Source organism: Pollachius pollachius, assembly GCF_949987615.1.
Source record: "Pollachius pollachius genome assembly, chromosome: 19".
NCBI lineage: Eukaryota > Metazoa > Chordata > Actinopteri > Gadiformes > Gadidae > Pollachius > Pollachius pollachius.
The window spans coordinates 8,536,363-8,556,753 of NC_136952.1; the positions used below are offsets into that span (position 1 = coordinate 8,536,363).

General features: G+C 44.9%; 2 protein-coding genes and 1 pseudogene across 3 annotated transcripts in view; 1 reads left to right on the plus strand and 2 right to left on the minus strand.

The window, feature by feature from the left end:
* Positions 1-5,243: 5,243 nt before the first annotated feature.
* Positions 5,244-7,876, plus strand: LOC307090105 (peroxiredoxin-like 2A; annotated as a pseudogene). The gene is made up of 5 exons (XR_013812834.1): positions 5,244-5,571; positions 5,655-5,746; positions 6,707-6,847; positions 7,036-7,200; positions 7,415-7,876. The product of XR_013812834.1 is annotated as a peroxiredoxin-like 2A (transcript).
* A 1,192-nt stretch (positions 7,877-9,068) lies between these two features.
* On the minus strand, positions 9,069-15,334 carry trim16 (tripartite motif containing 16). The gene is made up of 6 exons (XM_079757284.1): positions 14,513-15,334; positions 12,535-12,630; positions 11,659-11,892; positions 10,931-11,102; positions 10,103-10,198; positions 9,069-9,983 (listed from the first exon to the last, which is right to left on the minus strand). Exons 1-6 carry the CDS (start codon positions 15,236-15,238, stop codon positions 9,364-9,366), a joined length of 1,944 nt encoding a protein of 647 aa, XP_079613410.1. The 5' UTR covers positions 15,239-15,334; the 3' UTR covers positions 9,069-9,363.
* A 728-nt stretch (positions 15,335-16,062) lies between these two features.
* fads6 (fatty acid desaturase 6) overlaps positions 16,063-20,391 on the minus strand; it is a 7,182-nt gene continuing 2,853 nt past the window's right edge. Inside the window, exons 2-6 of the mRNA XM_079757028.1 lie at positions 20,194-20,360; positions 19,300-19,480; positions 18,334-18,521; positions 17,365-17,544; positions 16,063-17,064 (exon numbers count right to left, since the gene is read on the minus strand). Coding sequence (XP_079613154.1) covers positions 16,915-17,064; positions 17,365-17,544; positions 18,334-18,521; positions 19,300-19,480; positions 20,194-20,360 — 866 coding nt within the window. The 3' untranslated portion in view covers positions 16,063-16,914. The remainder of the gene's footprint in view (positions 17,065-17,364; positions 17,545-18,333; positions 18,522-19,299; positions 19,481-20,193; positions 20,361-20,391) is intronic.

Consider the following 20,391-nt stretch of genomic DNA (forward strand, 5'->3'; position numbering starts at 1 on the left):
GGAGATACAGTGTCTGTTGATCAAACAAAACATATGGAATAGTCTGCCACCTGTAATCAGGGAAGCTGACTCTGTCTAGCTATTCAAAGCAAAGCTGAAAACGTACCCCTACAGCCTTTTGTTTGGAACATAGGGGTGCCAAAACAATGCTGATGTCGGGAATGATATCAAATGTGTGGATGATGTGTGACGGTGTCTGTCTGATCATGATAATGTTTCTGTTTCTGACTGTATCGATGTGTGACTGTTTGTGCTTGTCTGTGCTCTTACTATATTAGCAGCAGTCTATATTTCCAGTGTGCGCTTGGCACGCTCTCTGTTGTAGCATGCTGCGGTTATTGCGACTGGATGCCTGGACTCTCCTTTTGGTTAACTGGCCAGCACCCCATCACTGATTTAAAATGTTTTGCCTGTATGTATATATGTATGTATGTATGTCAATTATGGTACCCATCGCACCCATTACCATCCCTGGAAGGTGGGATCCCCGACTCTGCGTTCCTTCTCAAGATTTCTTCATGGCTAAATAAGGGTGCTTTTTCTTGCCCTCTTGGGGGCTAGGGTCAGGGGGGTGCATACATATTTGACCTGTTAAGCCCTTTGAGACTATACCGGTGATTAAGTGCTATTCAACAAAAATGGAATGGAATTGAATTGAATAAGATTGGTAAAAAGGTCAGGACTTCCCCATGGTCTTACAAAGCGGCCGTCTCCCTCAGTGAGTCCCTCTGTTTGGTGGTGGAGTAAACCACTGTAGGTCTAACTGTAAGTGTCCACAGTGAACCCATAGGGTCAGGTGCTGGGTGGATGATATGTGGCAGGGGCTAGGGGATTCTCTTTCCTCTACGGAGGGCGATTCGAGGAAATGCGGCAGCTGCAAGGCAAGTTTATCCCAACGCATTCCATCTTCTCCAGCCAGCTTTTCTGATGTGGCGCTCTGCCCTAATGTTGGATATATACCAGAGATAATCAGAGGATAATGTTGAATAGTTCAGCTGTAAAACCCCAAAAAAGTATTTGGCAAAATTCAAATTTGACATTCAGGTGTGTGTGTGTGTGTGTGTGTGTGTGTGTGTGTGTGTGTGTGTGTGTGTGTGTGTGTGTGTGTGTGTGTGTGTGTGTGTGTGTGTGTGTGTGTGTGTGTGTGCGTGACAGCATAGAAATCACGTGTCTACGATTTGTGGTTCAGAAGATATACATCTGTCACATCTCATCCCAAGCGACCAATCAAGTTACCCATTAAAAGTATTACAAACCCTTTCTGAAAAGCCAATTACAACTGTATTAACGTTGTAATAAGCGATGCGAATTTCATTTCAAGCGGAACTACCTCCGGGGGAGGATTAAATGTGACCCCGTTACCATGGTAACACCACACAAATACGACGCTAAGCAAACTTTGGAGGACTGTTTGAAAGCCTTAAGTCTTATTATTCCTTGAATAAGAGTAGTGTTGACTTGATTGCTACGATTCAATTCACCAACGATTTTCTTTCGCTGATGCTCTTATTTTGCACTACTTATTTTTGAACTAGCCCACATAGCCTAATTTCCCAGGAACTCAAATGGATTCCGAGTACTTGAAAATACACCTGGGGAAATGCCTTGCTGAAGGACTGGCAGAGGTGGCTGAACGACGACCCGTAGATCCAATTGAGTATCTTGCTCACTGGATTTATAAATACAGCAGTGACCAGGAATACGAGGCCACGGTTAGTCGCCCTGTTCATTTATTGCCAGTAGGGGTCAGTATTGCACAACATTTACGTCTACACTGAGCAAAGGGTCTGCGTTACCCTTCCGTGTTATTTTAGGTATAACTTAATAGTATAACGTGGATATAACTTCAAAATAGAAGCCAAAATACAGAAAATAGTTGCTTGATAATAGATAATATATGACTTAAATGTGTGTGATGTCAGAGGAAGGAGAACCAAGCGTTACTAGAGCGGGAGCAGGCCAGAGCCAGAGAGGAGGGGCAGCACCAGAAGAGGCTGAGGCAGGAGGAGGAAGAGATAAAAGAAGCGCTGGAAAAGGCCCAAAAGGTATGCAGGAGATCGACATCCTTTGATTGTTTGGGTTGTCCTTTCTGGTGTTCAACGTTGTTGTGATTCATACGGAGGTGTGCTCGTTAACAGGCATCAGAACCTAGCACTCCAGCGGACCGAAATGTCAAAAGGCCCAAAAGTTCTAACAACCCGTCGACGCTTGCCCCGGTGTTGGAAGGAGAAGACGTGAGTTTTACTTTATGTATCTGTATTGGAAAACGCTGACTGAACGAATGTGCTGACATGTGTTGTTAAAGCGGTTGTAGCTCAGATTTTAGAGCAGAATAAATCAGAAGATGGCAAGATAAAAATAGATTAAAGAAAGATGACAAAAAACGCCGCCACTTCACAGTCTTACCTACTCTTAACATTAGAGCATCTATATATATATATGTATTATACATTGTATATATATTTTCCGTTTGACAAAAATGACTACAGCGGCTTCATATACAAACAAGGACAGAGAAGATAGGCCTACTACAGGAAAATAAATAATAATCACCAAAACAGCAACATCTCCTGCGAGGCAGCGGTTCCTGGGACTCCCACCCCTGTTTTACCAGACGTTATGACCAGTGTGTTCATGAGAATCCTCGTCTGGTATCAGATCTCACACAAGCAGCCCGCTGAAGACAGCGTCGAGGAGAAACAGAACCCACAGGAGCCTCTGGTCTCTGATACAGAGAACCAGCAGGGAGCAGCAGAAGCCATCCTAACTGAAGGGGATAACCCTGAGCAGGAGGTGAACTTTCTGACAAGCTTTTTCTGGTGGTGGTGGTGGTTGTGTTTCTTTTTGTTTGTGTTGCGGTGCTTGTCGTGCCGCAGGGTGATGCTTGTTGCTCGATAGACATCCCCTGCAGTTATGAAAGTCTTGACTTGACACCAGTTGTCTCCCTGCTACACTACAGTCATATTCTGTGTTAGAGTTATAAGGTCACTCATTACTCACTTATTGAGATACATAAATACACAAACTAGAACGAGAGTTTAGCCTTTTGTTCCATGCAGTCTCTCAGTTTCTCGCATGTTGGTGGGCATCTATGTGTTCTCCGTACCCGGCCTGTTGCGGTGGCGTTTTCTGGCATGGCGTGTGAATGAACTGCCTATGACCTGGGTGGTGGTGGTGGTGGTGGCGGTGTTCTGTGTCAGGTGAGGGGGGCAGATGACGTAGTGGTGGGAGACACAGCGGAGGGAGAATCAGAGGAAGGCGCCGCCTCTACTCCGGCAGAGGACCCTGGCCCCCCAGCTAAGGAGGAGTCACAGGAAGTGACGCAAGAAGCCTCTGAGGTGGACTCGAGGCCCGGGGAACCACAGGCAGCGGGGGACACCGCGGGGCGCCAGGAAGAGGTAAACCGGCTTGTGGTCGTCTAGCGTTCGTGTCGCAAAGTGAATCATCAAAGATGGCTGCTTGAAGCTTTGGGATGAAATTGGTTGAAATTCGATCTCACCTTGTGTTGTGATTCACACCCTGGTTGTCACCAGGTGGCAAAGGGATCCGAACATACAGAATCAGAGCCCACCGCCGCCTTAGAACCCCCCGCTAGCCGAGAAAAACTGAACTCCGACTTAAAGGAAGAAGAACAACAACAACAACAGCAAGAGACAAAGACACAAAGCCCCTCTCCCCGTGACCCACAGGCGGAAGACCAGGTGACCCGCTGACAGATAACCTTTCTGAACCAACGCTTGTTGGTCTCTTTCTTTGAGGAGGAGAACATGCAAGGAGATGTACAGGAAGAGAGAGCAGACTGGCAGGGAGGTCAGACGAGACAAACTGAAGACAGGTGTGACACCATTTCAGACATTATTGTTTGTAATAAGTGAAGGAGAAGAGGTTGGGCGTCAGCCGAGTTGGTGTAGGACATTTGGATTTGGCAGCCCCCAGGTGGGGTTAGGATGTGCACCCTCTGACCTCCCAACCATGCAGGCTGAGAAGGTTCTGTCGGGACAGGGAAAGGAGCAGAGCTAGAAAACAGAAGGTAGCGACAAACAGCCAATCCGAGTGGACACGAGCAGAGGAGGGAACAATAGAAATACAATGACCAGCTACTACTTCCATGATCTAACGCTCTGCTTTCATTCCTACCAACGGTTGACACCAGATGGAGGAAGGTCCAGATGAACCCACAGCCCCAGCCGAGGCTGTGGAAACGGGCTCGGTCTCCGGTCGGGAGGACGGTCCACTGCCAGAAGAGAAGGAGGAAGTCCCCTCTGATAATCAGGATGAAGACAAGGTTGTTCGGCCAATTCTACCGCCTTTACTCAAGGCATTTGAATGAGTTTCAAATAATTCTGTTCAATTTCATTTGTATAGCCCTTAATCACATTGACAGTCTCAAACGGCTCACACACACACACACACACACACACACACACACACACACACACACACACACACACACACACACAAGTCCAGTGGTGTTTGTCAAGAGGAGGTATCAACGTGAGTCTTTAGGATTAGGAGACTGTAGCAGCAATGGAGAATCAGAGGCAGACATGGAGAGGGTCCAGCAGCAGAGTCACACAGCAGGAGACCCTGGATGAATGTTTAACCAAACCTGTGTGTTGATGGTTAACCCAGGAGGAGGCAGACCGGCCAGCCGATGCACCCGAGGAGGGGGCAGCACCATCGGATATGAAGGAAGTGACATCACAAGAGGAGTCTGAAAGCAATTCTGCGAGCAAGGAGCAAGCGCCTGAGGAGGTAGAGAAAGTGCCATTTTGTGAAGTCAATGTTTTAGGGTTTGTCCATGAGTGAGAAGCTATGCCCCCAATGTGTTCCTTTGATATCTTAATAATTTAATGATAAATATTTTTTTTTCTGTTCTTTTTGCAGGAAGAAGAAAAAGATGCAGACTAATTCTACCACATCACAGTCTCTGTTTAGTATCCATAATATATAACATGGCCAACATATACTGATAGTTTTTTTTTGAAAGGCCTATGCATGGGATGACATCAATAAAGAGTTTTAAGTTTTAATAAAAGTTTACTGAATCAGTGCATCATATCTCCTTTTCTATATATCATGCACGTTTTTGCCGCATAATGCGATTTTCTACTTTTAACTTTGTACACGAAAGTGGAAGAAGGGCAAAGGTTGTGTGCATTCATGTGACTGGGGTGTGGGCTTAATTGTGGCGTCATGCTGGTCGCCTCAGCTGCACGCAATCAGAGCGGATAAGAGCGCTGTTTGTGGAGCCTTAGATTAACTTTGGGTCCATCTCACTCAGCATTGAAATTACACGCAAACGAGGTCATATCTGAGCTGTTTGCTGGTTGCCTGGACCAGGTATTTCCACTGAACGATTCCAAGGAATGGATTAAGAAGAGGGTTTTTTGTTGTTGTGTGGGTCTTGCAAAGTTCTCGTCAAGATGGAAACAATAGCCCGCGTCGTGGGAGCGGCTATCGCCTGTATTACCGCGGTGTTGAACTACTTAACCGATGTGTTTCTCACTCAACCGCTGAAGGCTACCATCCAACATTTGGAGGAAACCGACCTGACAACTCTGAGCGGAGGTGAGTCACATTCTTATGGTAACGTTTTTGCTGTGTCTGTCTTTGCCTCTTTTTTTTTAAACTTTATTTTATTTATTTCTAAGAAAAAAGGTCGCTCAAAGCCAAATCACTGTGGGCAAGCTCCGGAGCTGTCATCATGGCTGTCCGTCGGCCTGGGTGATTTTTGTGCAGAGAGGTAAGTGGTATATGTCTTGTTTTTAAACTGCTTATTATTGTTTGACTTCATCCTGAGTAACGGGTGACCGAATTGTGCTAATTTTCACCCGATGAAAAGTAAGGGTAAATGTCTGTGTCCAAATGCGTCACGAGTCACGACCATGCAATCTGAGGGGGCTTGTGCCCCCTCAGATTGCATGCAGAATGCATGCAGATTGCATGCAGATTGCATTGTGATTTGTTTTAGTTGTATATTTCTTTGAATCGATTTATTGTAAGATTGGTTGTGAAAGACGGACGGATAGATCTGGCAAGTTAATCTGCACCAGTGGCATAGCATTGTAGTTATATGCTTTGCCTATCGATGCTACTTTGGTGAAATGCACTGTTGGGACAGTGACGGTGAGAGGTGACACACTTGATTTTGGCATTTAAATGCCACATTCAATGGTTTGCAACAAAATAAATAAATAATCAATTAATTTTTGTTTGGCAATTTGCTCTTAAAATAATATAACTTGGCTGTGACTAATGGGGCTTGTACAACAGTGCGTCATGGATTTTTTTGTTTGTTGGTGATACTTTGCCATATTAAGAGGACTTGTACCTAGGCTAATGAGAAGTTCATTTTGCATCTGTCTCGCATGAGAAACGCTGTGGCCCTATCAACTACAACAATGTTGCCCCATAATGACAAAGCATTTCCAGATTAATTACTTTATCATCATTATAAATGTCACGATTACTAACCTAATTCCCATGCTCCCGAAAGGGTGAGGGTTGTTGCGATGCAGAACCTTTGCCTGGTAAACAATCTGTATAGATGATAAGCAATGACGTATACCGTATGCATACCAAAAAGTCTATCTGAAATGTTTTATTAAAAGCCATACTTTAAACATAGCGACCACAATGCTTTGTGCCCAGTCACATTCTGGTTGCATGACGACCAGTGTTTTACTCAATATAAAATGTCCAGGAGGCTGCAGAACTGTCCTCTCTGAAACCCCAGCTTGACCAGCTGGGGGTCCCCCTTTACGCTGTGGTGAAAGAGGACGTCGGCACAGAGGTCCTGAACTTTAAACCTTTCTTCAATGGGGACATATTTTTGGATGCAAAGGTAGGCAGACTTTGGCTGTCTGAACCAAATGTACATTTTTAGTCACAAGGGAAAGTTATGATCTATTTTTATTATTAGTCACATGCTGCAACCGGTCACAGTATTCCAGCAGTAATGACATAAAATAGTTGTCTGTCTCCGATGAGGATTCGCACCATAAGTCATCCCCTTGTGTGTTCTTCTTTCAGCGACGGTTCTATGGACCACGGGAGCGGAGTATGGGTCTACTGGCGTTTCTCCGTGTTGGGGTGTGGACGAATGGGCTGCGAGCCTTCAGGAACGGCTTCATGGGGAATGTTTCCGGAGAAGGTTTCATCCTGGGTGGTGTCTATGTCCTGGGACAAGGGGAACAGGTGAATTAACCCACTGCCAAATTGTAGATAAGGTCAATTTTGTTTGTATAGCCCTTAATCACCGGTACAGTCTCAAAGGGCTTAACAGGCCACATATTTGTAACAGTAATACGCACTTATGCCATGTACTGTACCTGTGCATGTGGATAGCGCCGAGGTATTTGTGCAACAAGTCTGCTTTGTTAACCCCTTGGCATCTTTTTGTCTCTTGCAGGGAGTAATTCTGGAGCATCGGGAGATTGAGTTTGGGGATAAGGTCAACATTTTGGAGGTCCTCAACGCTGCTGGGAGGATACAAAGGGAGCTTGTGTCTTTGAAGGAAAGATAGCCCCATGGAAATCCAGAGTGACTTCTTAAAGTCCGAAAACTGGCAAATGGTCAAATTACTTCTGTAGGATTTCTCGTTTCTGTATGTACTGGTCATAGACGAATCTCAAAGGTGCACTGTCAATGATTAATTAAAATGAAGTCATAAAAGTGGAGCTAGTTGACGTAATTGCTTCAATGTTGTAACGTTTGTATTTTGATGTTTGAATAGAGGGTGTCTGATCCTTGAGCTTCCATCGTGTGTGTGTGTGTCTGTGCAGTAAGGGGATCTTGGGAGTGTTAATGATGGCGTGACTCTAAACTCTGAACGAGAGAGCAGGCCTGATGTCTAACAACCAGATGAAACCCCTTGTTTCTGTCCTCACCTTTCAGATGTCTATCCATCAGAAGCCAAAAGAACAATAAAAGTGTAATGGTCTAATTCACATATGGCCCATATGTTTTCTGTAAAATGTTTATAGCTGTCAGAGATCTGACTGCAGTGGTTTTTGAAGGCAACTCTTACTGTTAATTATTTTTAGGGCTGAGGTTTAGTCTAGTTCCTTGCTCAGCTTGTAGGAAAGCTACCATGACTAAGGAAAACGGTGAGCTGCCACATGCTAGACAGGAAATGTTGAATCAGCGATAACTATATGTAAACTAATTTGAAGAGTGACGTGGCTTTTAGACTCACTACTGCATTCCGCCACTCTGACAGTAGGTGTACCTATAGTCCAATGGTATCTTAACTTTCAGCCCAACGTGGGCGGTTTCATAGGCACTTTATTGGACGCATACTTCCTTGCCTAATCTGTACCATTGCAGACCTGTCAACTCTTTACTCAACGTTTTTTGTTTGTCATTGTTAATCCTAGACAATTCTACACATTGTCCACCTCCCGGTTTGGCATAATGGATTTTTTTTGGCAGGGTGGAGTTTGTTAGTCATTCAAACCAATGTATTGGTTCAAAATAGGGGGAAACCCGGCACACTGCTCCGTAGACACACATTCAGTTACTAGAAGGGAGTCCACAGCTTTCCATGCTGCATTCCAAAGTCTTTAGACTACTGGTTAGTACACTGTTAATACACAGGACTTGGCACGACAATACCATTCTTTTGTCATTACAAAAGACAAATGAACATACATGTCAGTCTGTTTCCTTCAGTTGTGCAGAAGAAGCTACCCCGAGCTCAGACTATATATAAGGCACATTTAATGCTACATGCTGAGAAGGAACAATAGTGTTATCTATGAGACTGGGCCTGGTATTGACTCATGCGTTGCTCACATGTTGAACAACCACTCTTATATTGGGTTAAGGCTATTCTAACAAGGATAGTTAGGATATCGTTTTGGGTAAACCAGAGATGACCGTTATGGATGTTAACCAGGGAAACATGGAGAAGAATCAAGTAAACAAGAGTGCAAGGGTTTTCTTTTAAGACTGCTGAAGCAAATCTCAAAGCATGTTTTGGCCTGACATCTAAGATAAACAAGAATTCTGAAGCCAACAGTTGAATATCCATGTTTGCTAGAATCAGTCAACGGGTAATGGAACAGTTTCATGGTCATCTTTTATTTACCAATAACAAACTAAAGTCACAGTGGTGCAAAGGAGTAACAGTATTCCTGAATGTTTTTAAAAGCTAAAAACAACTTAAGAGGTGAACCATGTTTTCAATTCCAAAGGACATTAGCAACATGCTTTTTTATTATAGCTTGACTCAGCACATCAGTCAAAAACACTTCCCCAAATGAAATCAGAAGTATACAAGGTCTATCTTAAGCAAACAACAACATACAGAACACACCGCTTTTCTAAGCCCATTCACATTGCACAAAAGAGTAACACTTAATCGCTATTGTCGCTGGCCTTGGATCCAACAATACTGTTTGCGGGGGAGGCTTGGGGGGAAGGACTCTTGAGTGGCAAGGCCTCACCAGGTGGAACCAAGACCACCACGTTCTCCTTCTTGGGCAGCCAGAAGGCCGGATACAGCGGCTCCAGGAACTCCGCCCGGTACTCGTGGATGAGGCTCATGACGTCGGACACGCCGTAAAACGCCAGCAGCCCTTGGCTGTAGTCCAGGTAGACACCGATGCGCGTGAACTTGTCCAGGCTCAACGGGGTCTCCACGTCGCTGTGCCAGGCCGAGTAGGTGCGGCCGTTCCACTGAAGGCACCAGGAAAAGTTGTTCCCCGTGATGCAGCTGTTGCTCTCCGGGCCCTTGCGGTCGATGCTCTTGTAGGTGAGCCCCACGTGCGTGCCGTCCCCGCTCGCGTCCACCTCAAAGTACTTGCGGCCCAGGTAGAAGCTCTCGGCGGCCAGCACCTGGCGCCAGTGCTCGAAGCGCTCGGGCAGCTCTGGGTACGGGTGCTGCCAGGGCGTCGTGTTGGTCACCTTGCGGTTCTCCTCAGTCAGGCGTAGGAACTTGTGGGCGGTGTCGCCGTCCAAGGTCACAGGACTGGCATCTAGAACAACGGGATAATGTGTGTCAATATGATACACGTTCAATGAAAGTAGGATACTCTCTGATGATTGTACTTTACTGCTACTACTACAAATGAAGGATTTTGAGTCGAATACTTACACTTGAGGAAGTCATCTCGCGTCTTTGGATCAGGGATGCCAATGTTTTGTTTTGATGCGATGATTTCATGAACCGTGGTCTTTATTCCCATCTTGTCTGGAGGAGGAGGGAATGGGGAAGGAAGGTTATAAAAAATAAAATGTTTGTGTCCTTCACCGTGGTTTACTAAAAGGTGATGTTTTTTTTTCTGAGTCACCAACAAGGTGACTCAGGTATGCACGTGTGTGGGTATCGCTCCCGTGACCACATTCAGACAAACAACAGTGTTTCACGGGCGAGGCCTCACTCATCAGCTGAAATTCCTCCACTCTCCACCAGACAAGTCTGAACACACCCAGACGCTGCACATTCAATGCTTGTTTTCCTTCATTGTTGGTGCAGACTATTTTAGACTTTGTATTTATTTCAAATGAAACCTGTTTATTTGTGCATGGTGATATACTGCTGGTTCTTTTGGAAACTTTTGAATGTCGACTGACTGTTGGCCAGCCTTGATTTTAAGTTGCTTTTAGCTAAATTGCCTAATGGGCGGAAATGTGTTTCAGAATTTACTGGTATACGCAGATATAATTTCAGTCCAAATTCATCTATGAGCATCCAGAAGGGGATATCGCAGGGTTAGTATTTTCTTTCTGTTAGCCGTTTCCATTTACTTCCATAGTTACAGTAGCCTAGCTCCTGTTCATGTGAGGGAAATACACTTTTAATAACTCTCCAAAGATTTCCAATGTGCATAGGGTTAGCTGTCAATGGTGCATCACAAGAAGCAATATAATCACAGTTAATAACCAATTTATAGATATCTCGGTGGATCCATTTAAGACCTACCATTTTTGCATGTCTCTTTGATCTTATCCATGTATGAAGACGTGAGCTTCTGGCTCATTTCCCTGGTGGAGTCCTTTATGGTGCGGCTAAACGAATGTAACCGATCCATCAGACCGATGTACACTCCTGGCAGCGAAATATCCAGCGTCTCCTTCTTCCACTCTGAATACTCCTGCAATGAAAGAAACAATTCATTATTAATATTACTTTTACTAATATATCATGTTTTTGTATAAAATGTCCATTTTGCAACTATAGTGTCCATACATGACATTGACACTTTTGTAATAGTCTAACAAAAAAGGGCTTCAGATGAATATCTAGTCTGGTGACAGTTGAGCTCAAATATGGGTTAAAGGGTTGTTTCTTTCGCTTCACATTTGTTTTCAACATGTCATGATGCTGCAGATGGGGATCTGTAAGCAATTGATGGGCCAACACAAAATGGTTCAGCAGTAGTAAACTGTAAAAGTAGGGAAACACTGTATAGACTGGCCACTGTAGAAATACATTTAAATCCAATTCGAATTAAAATCCCCTTCTGAAGGCTTTATCCTATCGCACAAATGAGTTTCTCTTGGTTGGAATATCAGCGCTAAAAAACAGGAACAAGGCGTCTCCCCGTCTGTCTTTGGTTTCAAGCCCAGGCTCTGTGCCAGCTCTCCTAGATGTTTAACAGATGCTCCCTAGATGGATCATAATCCTTATTTGGTCCCACATTACAGTACCTGTAGGAAGTCCACATCGTTTTTGTTCTTGGAGATCTTCTCCACCTGGCCCTGGGTCTTCTTGAGCTCAGCACACCTCTGCTCCAGGTGAGCCCGGATGCCCTCGGCCTGCTTTAGAGACTGCTTCTCCTCACTCTCCAGGACCTCCATCACCTCCTTCTTCACCCGCTCCACCACCGCCTGCAGCTCCGCAAACTGGCTCTCTACCACCTCCCGTACCTCCTTCACCGAGTTCTGAGAGCAAGCAGCACACCCACACCTTTTTAATTCACTTTGATCCGGTGAGTGCGGTTGTGTGATCATCATACTTCGGTGGATCTAAGACTGCGAGAGGATCCTGAATAAACCGGATTGACTGCAACACAATATCCTTGTAGAGGCAGTTAATAGTCAACGGAGCGAGAATGAGGCCATGGCAAGAACAACGACAACAATGACAAGGATGATATAGATGTATTTTGAAGAACGATTTGACCGTGCAGCATCCAAAATAGACATCACTCCCTCCGAAGTCCCGCCTCTCTCTTTGGCCAATGCCGCTCGTTTTGAGCCCCCCCGCCCCCCCCCGTTCAATGGTGTCCCGTTATGAGATGGGAACGCCGGGAATGGAGGTGAGGTGGATGTACAAATCCTTGGCTTTGGACAAGGGCCATTCCATTCAACCACACAACCGGGACAAAAATAAAGTCTTGTTGACTCATTGTCATCAGTCAATGACTCCCCACCAGGTGCTGATGGGTCTTCGTTACAAATCTATGTTGTTTGTTCACACTCCTGTGACAACAGCATGTTACACACACACACAGACACACACACATGGCAGCACTCGTGTTTGACAGGGCAAAGTTCATGGAAGAGTGTTTCTCGGTACATTACCCCGATGGTCACAGCGTTGACCTGGAGCTTGTTGATGGCGTTCTCTGCCGCGGTGATGATCTTCATCATCTCAACCTGCTTCTCCCTCAGTTCGCCCTGGAGACACACACGCACAGGAATGCAATTCATTACAAAAAACTTTATTTTTTTACTCGCGGTTACATTGAAATTGTTTCAACAGGCTGCTTCTTTATTTGAAGAATGGAAGTATCACTGTATGTATGTAATAAGAGACTGGGGGGGGGGGGGGGCAAAAAAAATGCAATATGAAGGAAATTGACAGCAGGTTGGCCTTCAAAGTCCAGTCTGAATACCTCAGACAGGCCCGGGCACCTCTTTCACAACCCCCGGCTGCAGCTACGTAGAATTCTTGCCCGTACAATTTCCAACCCAAAAGGAAATTCCATTATAGTGAACTGCGTTTGATCCTTGATAAGTCCTAGCTGTAGAAGTTGTTTTTGACTGAGTGTGCATGTAACATAACCTTGTTCACTTGTGATTCATTCTTCCCGCTCAAAGACATCAGTTGGGGAGAGACCTAGTGATCACATTTCAACAGGCTAAAGATCTTTTCTTTCCTCTTTTTCTTTTTACCAAGTGCAGACAATGCAGCTCAACCAGTTTGTCCGCTTGCATTTGCATTCAGAACATCATGCTATGTTAATGCTGTCTGACATCTATGTAGATCATCAGACCAATCATCTGAAAGGACCAACTGCTATCATGACCAACAGCTGGGTATCTTTGGTGCAACAGCTTGCATTATGGGACACCTGAAAACAAAGTTTCTCTGCATTCTGCCTGGCTTGAAGTCGCATTTGGCACAGCTAAGGCGGCCGGGGCAGATTAGATGTAATGGTAAATAAAAGACTAGGTTCTGAGGGACCGTATCAACCAAGTAAACATCTAGATCAGTGTGCTTTAAACACTTCCTTGGTGGTTATGTAACGTCGACCTTACTCTTGGAGAAACTGAAGTAACACAACCGTTTGATAACAAAAACATTCAAACTTGGCCTAGTTTTTGACTGTTGGGATCCAAAAAATGGTGACCTAAATAACGTGAAACTGGATACCACACTGTTTTCAGGGAAACGGAAACCACAGAAAACATAAGAGAAGAAGATTGACATACTTTTCTTCTCGAAAAACAGGACGAAAGAATAGAGAACTTGCCACCCGAGATAAGGGCGTCTCTAGCACAAACATGACTATGATGGAAATGACAGCATAAATATTAAAACATGATTTGGTTAAAAAATGGAGAAGCATCTCAATACCTGCAATGGCTCAGAATGCAAAGCAGTTTGTGTGTGTGTCAAAAAAACAAATGTCTGCTCTGATCTCACCCCCAGTCAAGAATGCTTGAACCTAGAGGTCAGTGTCTGTCAAAAAAGAAAGACAAATGATGTTTCAGCTGGGACTTGAGCTCTCCTTGTGCCGCAAGCAGACTAAATAGAGAGAGGATGGTGTTTCCAGGACGCATGACCAAGGCATTTAGTTTGCTATTTTCTGACTCAACGATGAGCAACTTGAAGTGATTGTAAGCCTACCACTCGTTCAAAACTAAACCCCTAAATCCATGTAAGCTGTTTCTGATGGAGATCATATAATGACTCTATTCTCATAAAGTCATTATACTCAACTATTATTATCTCCTTCTTCCCAGAGACCAGACACATCGTAATAGCCTACACAACTAGAGCAACATCTAACAGCAGGCAGTACAAAAACCATACATATTTCAATGAAACTTTCTTTCATAGTTCCATTGATAAACCGTATAGGCCTAGAGATAATGTTAAACACACCATTGTTAATAATAAACAATGGTGTGGATCTCATATAGCCTAGTGGCAGTGCAAGTACGCAGTTGACAGTCCAAGCACAGGGAATTCCCTTGCTGTGTGGGCGTTGGCGAAAGAGAAAAAACGTGACTATAACACAAAACAGAACAGATAATTAGGGAGTTAACTTGCCTCGATTTGTCGGCGGGCCTCTCTGACGGGCAGGGACTTGTGGCCCTTGTGCTCCTCGAGGAAGCAGTCCGTGCACACGCAGCAGCTGTCCGCCAGGCAGAACAGATCCAGGGGCCACTTGTGGCCCTCGCACGTCCGTCTCTCGATGTCCCGCAGGGGCTCCACGAGACGGTGGTTTTGGAACTTCTGGTTCTCCAGGTGCGGTCGGAGGTGGGCCTCGCAGTAGGACACCAGGCAGGTGAGACAGGACTTCATGGCCCGCCGAGGGCTGTCGATGCAAGAGTCACAGACAACATCATCCGGGCCGATGGGCTCCTCTAGTTCTTCCTCCATATCCCCCTGCTTCAATTCTTCTTCCCCATCTTCTTCTTTAGGTTTATCGTCGGTCTGTGGCTTCTCGTCACTCTGTTCCTCGTTTTTCTTTTCGGGGTCCTCCGGTTCCAGCAGGTCTTCCTGTATCTTGGTCTCCTCGATTGCCTTCGAGTCCTGACTGTCCCCCCCTTTGCTCTTCATCACTGGGGTTTCGATCACCGGGGTTTCGCTCACCGTTCCGTTCTCCTTCGGGGCGGGTGCTGGCTTCGTCTTGCCGCCTTTACCTCTCTCCCCCCCGGCATCACTGCACACTGGGCACGGGGGTGCGTCGGGCTCCGTGGCCCCAGAACACGCGGCGCAAAGTTGAGACTCTTTTAAGTCGAGGACCGCCACTTTGGGTGCAGTATCTGCCATGATGTATTTATTTAACTTCTTTATTTATTTTCTCTCTCTCTCTACTCCCTCCCTTGAGACAACCTCCCTCTCCTCGTCTGACACTGAAACTAACCGGCCCAGCCACTGAGCAGTTGATAATAGGTCTGGCCCACCTTTTTTGGTTCCTGAATCACATTTAGTCTCACAGTAAGCCACACCTCGACCTGGTAGACCTGTATAGACCTGGAATTGAAACTGAACAGCCACTCAGAACACGGAGGGATACATAACGGTGGGAAGTGAGATCAGATCAGACACGGCCACTAGGTCTGCTTCCGTGTTGAATACGACACATCGGAGTGGATACTTATTATAACATTCCTGCCTGTCGAGGATTGCTCTATGATTAGGCTATGCGTTTTATGTCTTGCAGGTTTCTCGACGATTTTATTATAGCCGCGAACTTTAACGGTCCGATTTACCATCAATTATCGATCTGGTTGAGTTGATTGAGTTTATCGAGTTGCCGGTGTTATCTGTCAGCCGACCGATCCATGCGCCCTATGATTAAGACCAAGCGAAACAAAGAGCGACTGTTATTGCGATTTATCTTAAACACTATGAACCGAAAGGCAAACAGTGAATGAAATGAGACAGCAGTTCTGCAAACTGCCGTCTCCACTTAAGATAGTGAATGCTGCCACCTAGTGGCCATTACAAAAACCAGACGCGGCAAAGAAATATTTCTAACTTTTAACAACAGGAAACTTTGAATAATTAACACAAAGGCACAATATAGAAACAAAACATTCAAAAAACATAGCCAAAACATATTATATTAAATCTAAATATGGAAATAAAGTACTAAATGTAGGTCTTTATGTGTAGGTTTTACAACCTACTCATCGCACTACATTGTGCAATATATTTGCTCTCCCTCGCACACAAGTCATATTGGCAATATTTACCCAATTCTGCTCAGATCACTTTAAGAGCATTTTCTTCTTTGTATTGCTTCAGCCAATGATTTACCATAGGCTTTACACAGTGACCCTTATCTCATCTGTTTTAACACAGTAGGCTTGGTAAAGACCTATACAAATGATGATATAAGTCAAGAGTTCAAATAGAATAACTTGTTTTAATAATGTGTGATGTAAGGAAACAATATTGATTTGTAATAACTCCAAAAGGTAGGTTGTTGTTGATCCTGATGTTCGTAAGAACAGTCTGTGAGTGTAGCTCACGTTCAGTGACAAAACATTGAACCGACACTATATACTATATAACAACAACCGTCCCAAAGGAAATATAAGTAAATCCAGGCCTTTTAAAATCTTCCAGCCCTTCACAAACTCATCCAAGTCATTGTTTTACTTGAAGGTTTTGGATACATTTTCAGTATATGGACACGTAACATTAGTCAATGTTATTGTTTCACACTAGTTTGATTAATCTGAATGGAATATTGCTACGTTAAACATTGAACTAAATAATGTTTCAGACATCATTATTTATTAAGGCGATGTATTAATATGAATATATATTTGCTGTGCTCCAGATATCACTTGTGCATTGTGTCGTGTTCACAGAAGCCGAGCAGCATGAATGCTTGTCCATTCCAGCTTCAGCAGCAGTCTAGTAGACTAGGCAAGGCAAGTAGGCAATGTAGACCAGAAACTCCTAGAGAGAGCTCTTCAACGTTCCCTCCCCTGTCACTGAAATCCAACTAGCTGGGTGATGGGCGGAGCGAACACCATGAGTTCCTGGTATCTGTCGAAGATGATGCGCAGGCGGGAGAGGTAGCGGTCTTCCTGGTACGGGAGCTTCTTCGCCTTCAGATAGGAAGACACGATGGGCTTGACCTGGGAAGAGGGGAGTCGATGTCAGTGGGGGATTCAAATATAAGTACAGTTTAAGCGACATACTACGAGTCCACAAGGTGACATGGGAGTATTTTTTATAAAGCGAGCGTGCGTTACTTGTTTCATTCTGATTAAACAAAATATCTCAAAATCCCCAAGAGAGGCTGAACTCTCAGAACATCAAACATGTTCTGAGCGTGTGTGGAAAGAGGGGGCTGTGTTATCCCCACGGTTACGACGCACGCCAACTGGTAGAAATGCTAACTCATATCAGCTACGGGTAAAATCCAGCCCGTGTACCTTGAGACACATGTGATCAGACAGGAAGGGGAAGAGGTGGTGCTCCACGTGGCAGCTGATGAGCGAGTGTCCGAAGACCCAGTCCAGCAGAAGGTTGCGGGGCAGATTTAGAACCCCATGGGTCATCTGGTATATCCTCTTGGGCCTCTGCTTGGCCGAGAACATGGGAAGGCCGATGTGCTGGAAGGGCCGGGGGAAGAACTGTCAGGTGCTGTGGGCGACCTCTTCCTAATGTGAATGTGTGCATGTATGTATTGTGTGTTTTTATGGTTGAATGTGAGTCTCAGGTGTTGGACCATTTTTATTCTTTATGTTGAGTTATTTAGTGGATAGTTTTATCTGAGTGCTGCGAAGTTTGGACAAGTTGCGAAATTAATTATACAGATTTCACAGAGTGTGCTCATTTTAGATCTCTCTTCTGTTCTTCGACATCAAACATTAGCAGCATATAGAGCAAGGATTTCCCTAGATTATCCTGACATCAAAACCACCCGATAACCCCCAAAAAAAACAATCCACCTTCAAACATGTGATCAAAAATACAATGCACAATGAGCTGCAGGAGAAAGTCAGAATCTGGGAAAGTTCTCAGGGAAAACCATAAATTAATCTGTTTGCTTTGAGACCGCCTTACAGACCAAGAACAAAACCGTTCTTCAGGCGTCCCTGTGCGATCTTAGAGGACACAGAGCCGTATTGAAATCTTATTTTTCTTCCAAAGTTCACAAGAGGCAGCCTCACAAGTATCACATATTTCTGCATGACTTCATGAACCCAGAGAATGCTACACTGCATAATCCGATGGAAAGGAATCACATGGTCTGAAACTGTGGGCTGGAAAAAACAACAACTCTGCTCTAAAATGTCCCACAATCTTGGTACAACTAATCATGCAGGTGTCTCTTCTACAACCTGGTAAGGTCTTACAACGTATTCTGTTGTGTTTCCAATGTATTGGCGAACGCTCACCTGGAAAACGTTGACGTGGATGTAGGGCAGGGAGAACATGGCCCTGCACACCATCATGCACAGGAGGGCACCGGAGAGTGACTGGAAGCCGGAGACGTTGAGCAGCAGCCAGTACTGGGAGTAGAAGCCCAACGAGATGTATAGCACTGTCCGGAGGGCATAGGACACACTGTGGTTCCTCAGCTCGCCTGCAGGGGGAAAGGTTAAAGGTGTGGTTGTAGAATGGTATTGCTTTAAGGTAGGGTAATGTATGCAACGTGAGATAAGGATAAGTATGGTTAAAGTGATGGGCAATGTAAGGGAGATCAAAGTACGGTAAGGTGAGGTGAGGTCAGGGTTAAGATTAAGTAAGGTAAGCTTTGGATAAAAAATACAGTAAAGGTTAACATTAGGACATGGAGGCGAGTGGACCAATATACACAGAGTCCTCTAAAGGGATTCAGGCCTTGGAACCAAGGCAGAGTTCTGAGTTTGTTCATATATAGACAAGGCATGTCTACGGTTTGTTCAGGGACAGATTACGCCCCTGGCCTTGAAGAGTCTGAACAGTTGTCTGCATGGCTTTAATAACAAGATGTGGGAATGACACATGCATGACAGTGTCCGATAGAACGTTAGATAGTGTTCCGACGTGGACAGATAAGTCCTCAGACAAGTTAGATGATGGCACAAATCCCAGAATGACCAACATGACAGAAGTTAGTTTGTTCGTGAAGCAATGTTATAGCCAAAACAGGAAAAGCAGGTTTTCTGCAGACCAGCTCTGCTTTTGCATTACTTTGTTAAAGGGGACATATTATACCACCAGATGTGAGTGTGATCAGCCATTAACGGCTTGTAATGGCTAATCACACTCTCACTATACTCACTATAATATGTCCCCTTTAACAAATACAAGTCTTCTTCTGTGGTTCCCTGATCTCTTTCCGTGTTTGGAGCCGGATCCTGCGGGGAAGGACCTCTCACCGAGGGCCACGAGCGGGGTGATGAGGGGCAGGCCCAGGGGGGCGAGGAACAGGTAGACGTTGCGCGGCAGACAGGGGACCTTCCAGACGCTGGAGTCTCCCAGGCCGATGATGTTGGTGTGGGCATGGTGCATCTTGATGTGCCCGTGCACCCCCGCCCGCGCTGGGAAGGAGCTACAGATCTGGTGGAGGGGGAGACAGGGGGAGAGGGACAGACGGTCGTACAGCATACTGTGTGTCAGTGTTTCTCCAATAGGGAGACATTGTCTTTTAAATATAGTTTATTTTTTGATGTTGCAGTATTGGTGATGAATAATTGTAAAATAATTTCACATTTATGAAGTTAATAGAATCTTTATGCCCCTTTAATCAAATTAAGTTATTCTGAGTTTGGTAAATCATTCCAAAAAGAGGCTATCACTTTAAATGTAAAGGTATCCTGGGCTGAAAAAATATCTAGGGTATATTAGTAAGTAAAAATAGAACCACTGCTGTATATCATTAACCAGACAACAAGAGCTAGGAGAATCCATAGCCATATTGATTTTCTCAGACAACAACACAAAGATTTGTTTAATCAAGAAACAACATGCTTCCTTAAAGCAAAAGAGCAATGGCAAAAGAGCTTCTGATGGCTAATGTATTTGTTATCCTAAGCCTTTACTGGACAGTATGCTAAGTAGCTATAGGTACCATGGCAATCCTTTATTGGCTTTAATGAATTCTGCAAAGGTTTAGGAGGCCCATATCCTACTTCTATCAGTCATGAAGAATAAAAAAAACTATTTGATAATTTAGCCATTTTGCAGAAACATATCAAATTCATAGAGGCGCTTGCTACACCTGCACTGCCTCCGATGATATCATGGTAATCTGTGTGTGCTGCCCATCTCACCTCCAAGAAGAAGCTGGCCCAGAAGTCTGCCCCGGCCTGGGACCCGCTGAGCGACCCGTGGCTGGCCAGGTGAGCCCCCTTGATGGTGAGCACTCCGTGGGCCGCGCCCATCAACAGCACCCCCGCCGTGAAGCACAGCGGCTGGGAGGAGCCGAGCAGGAGGAAGGCTGTAGGACAACACCACACATTAGCTCTAAT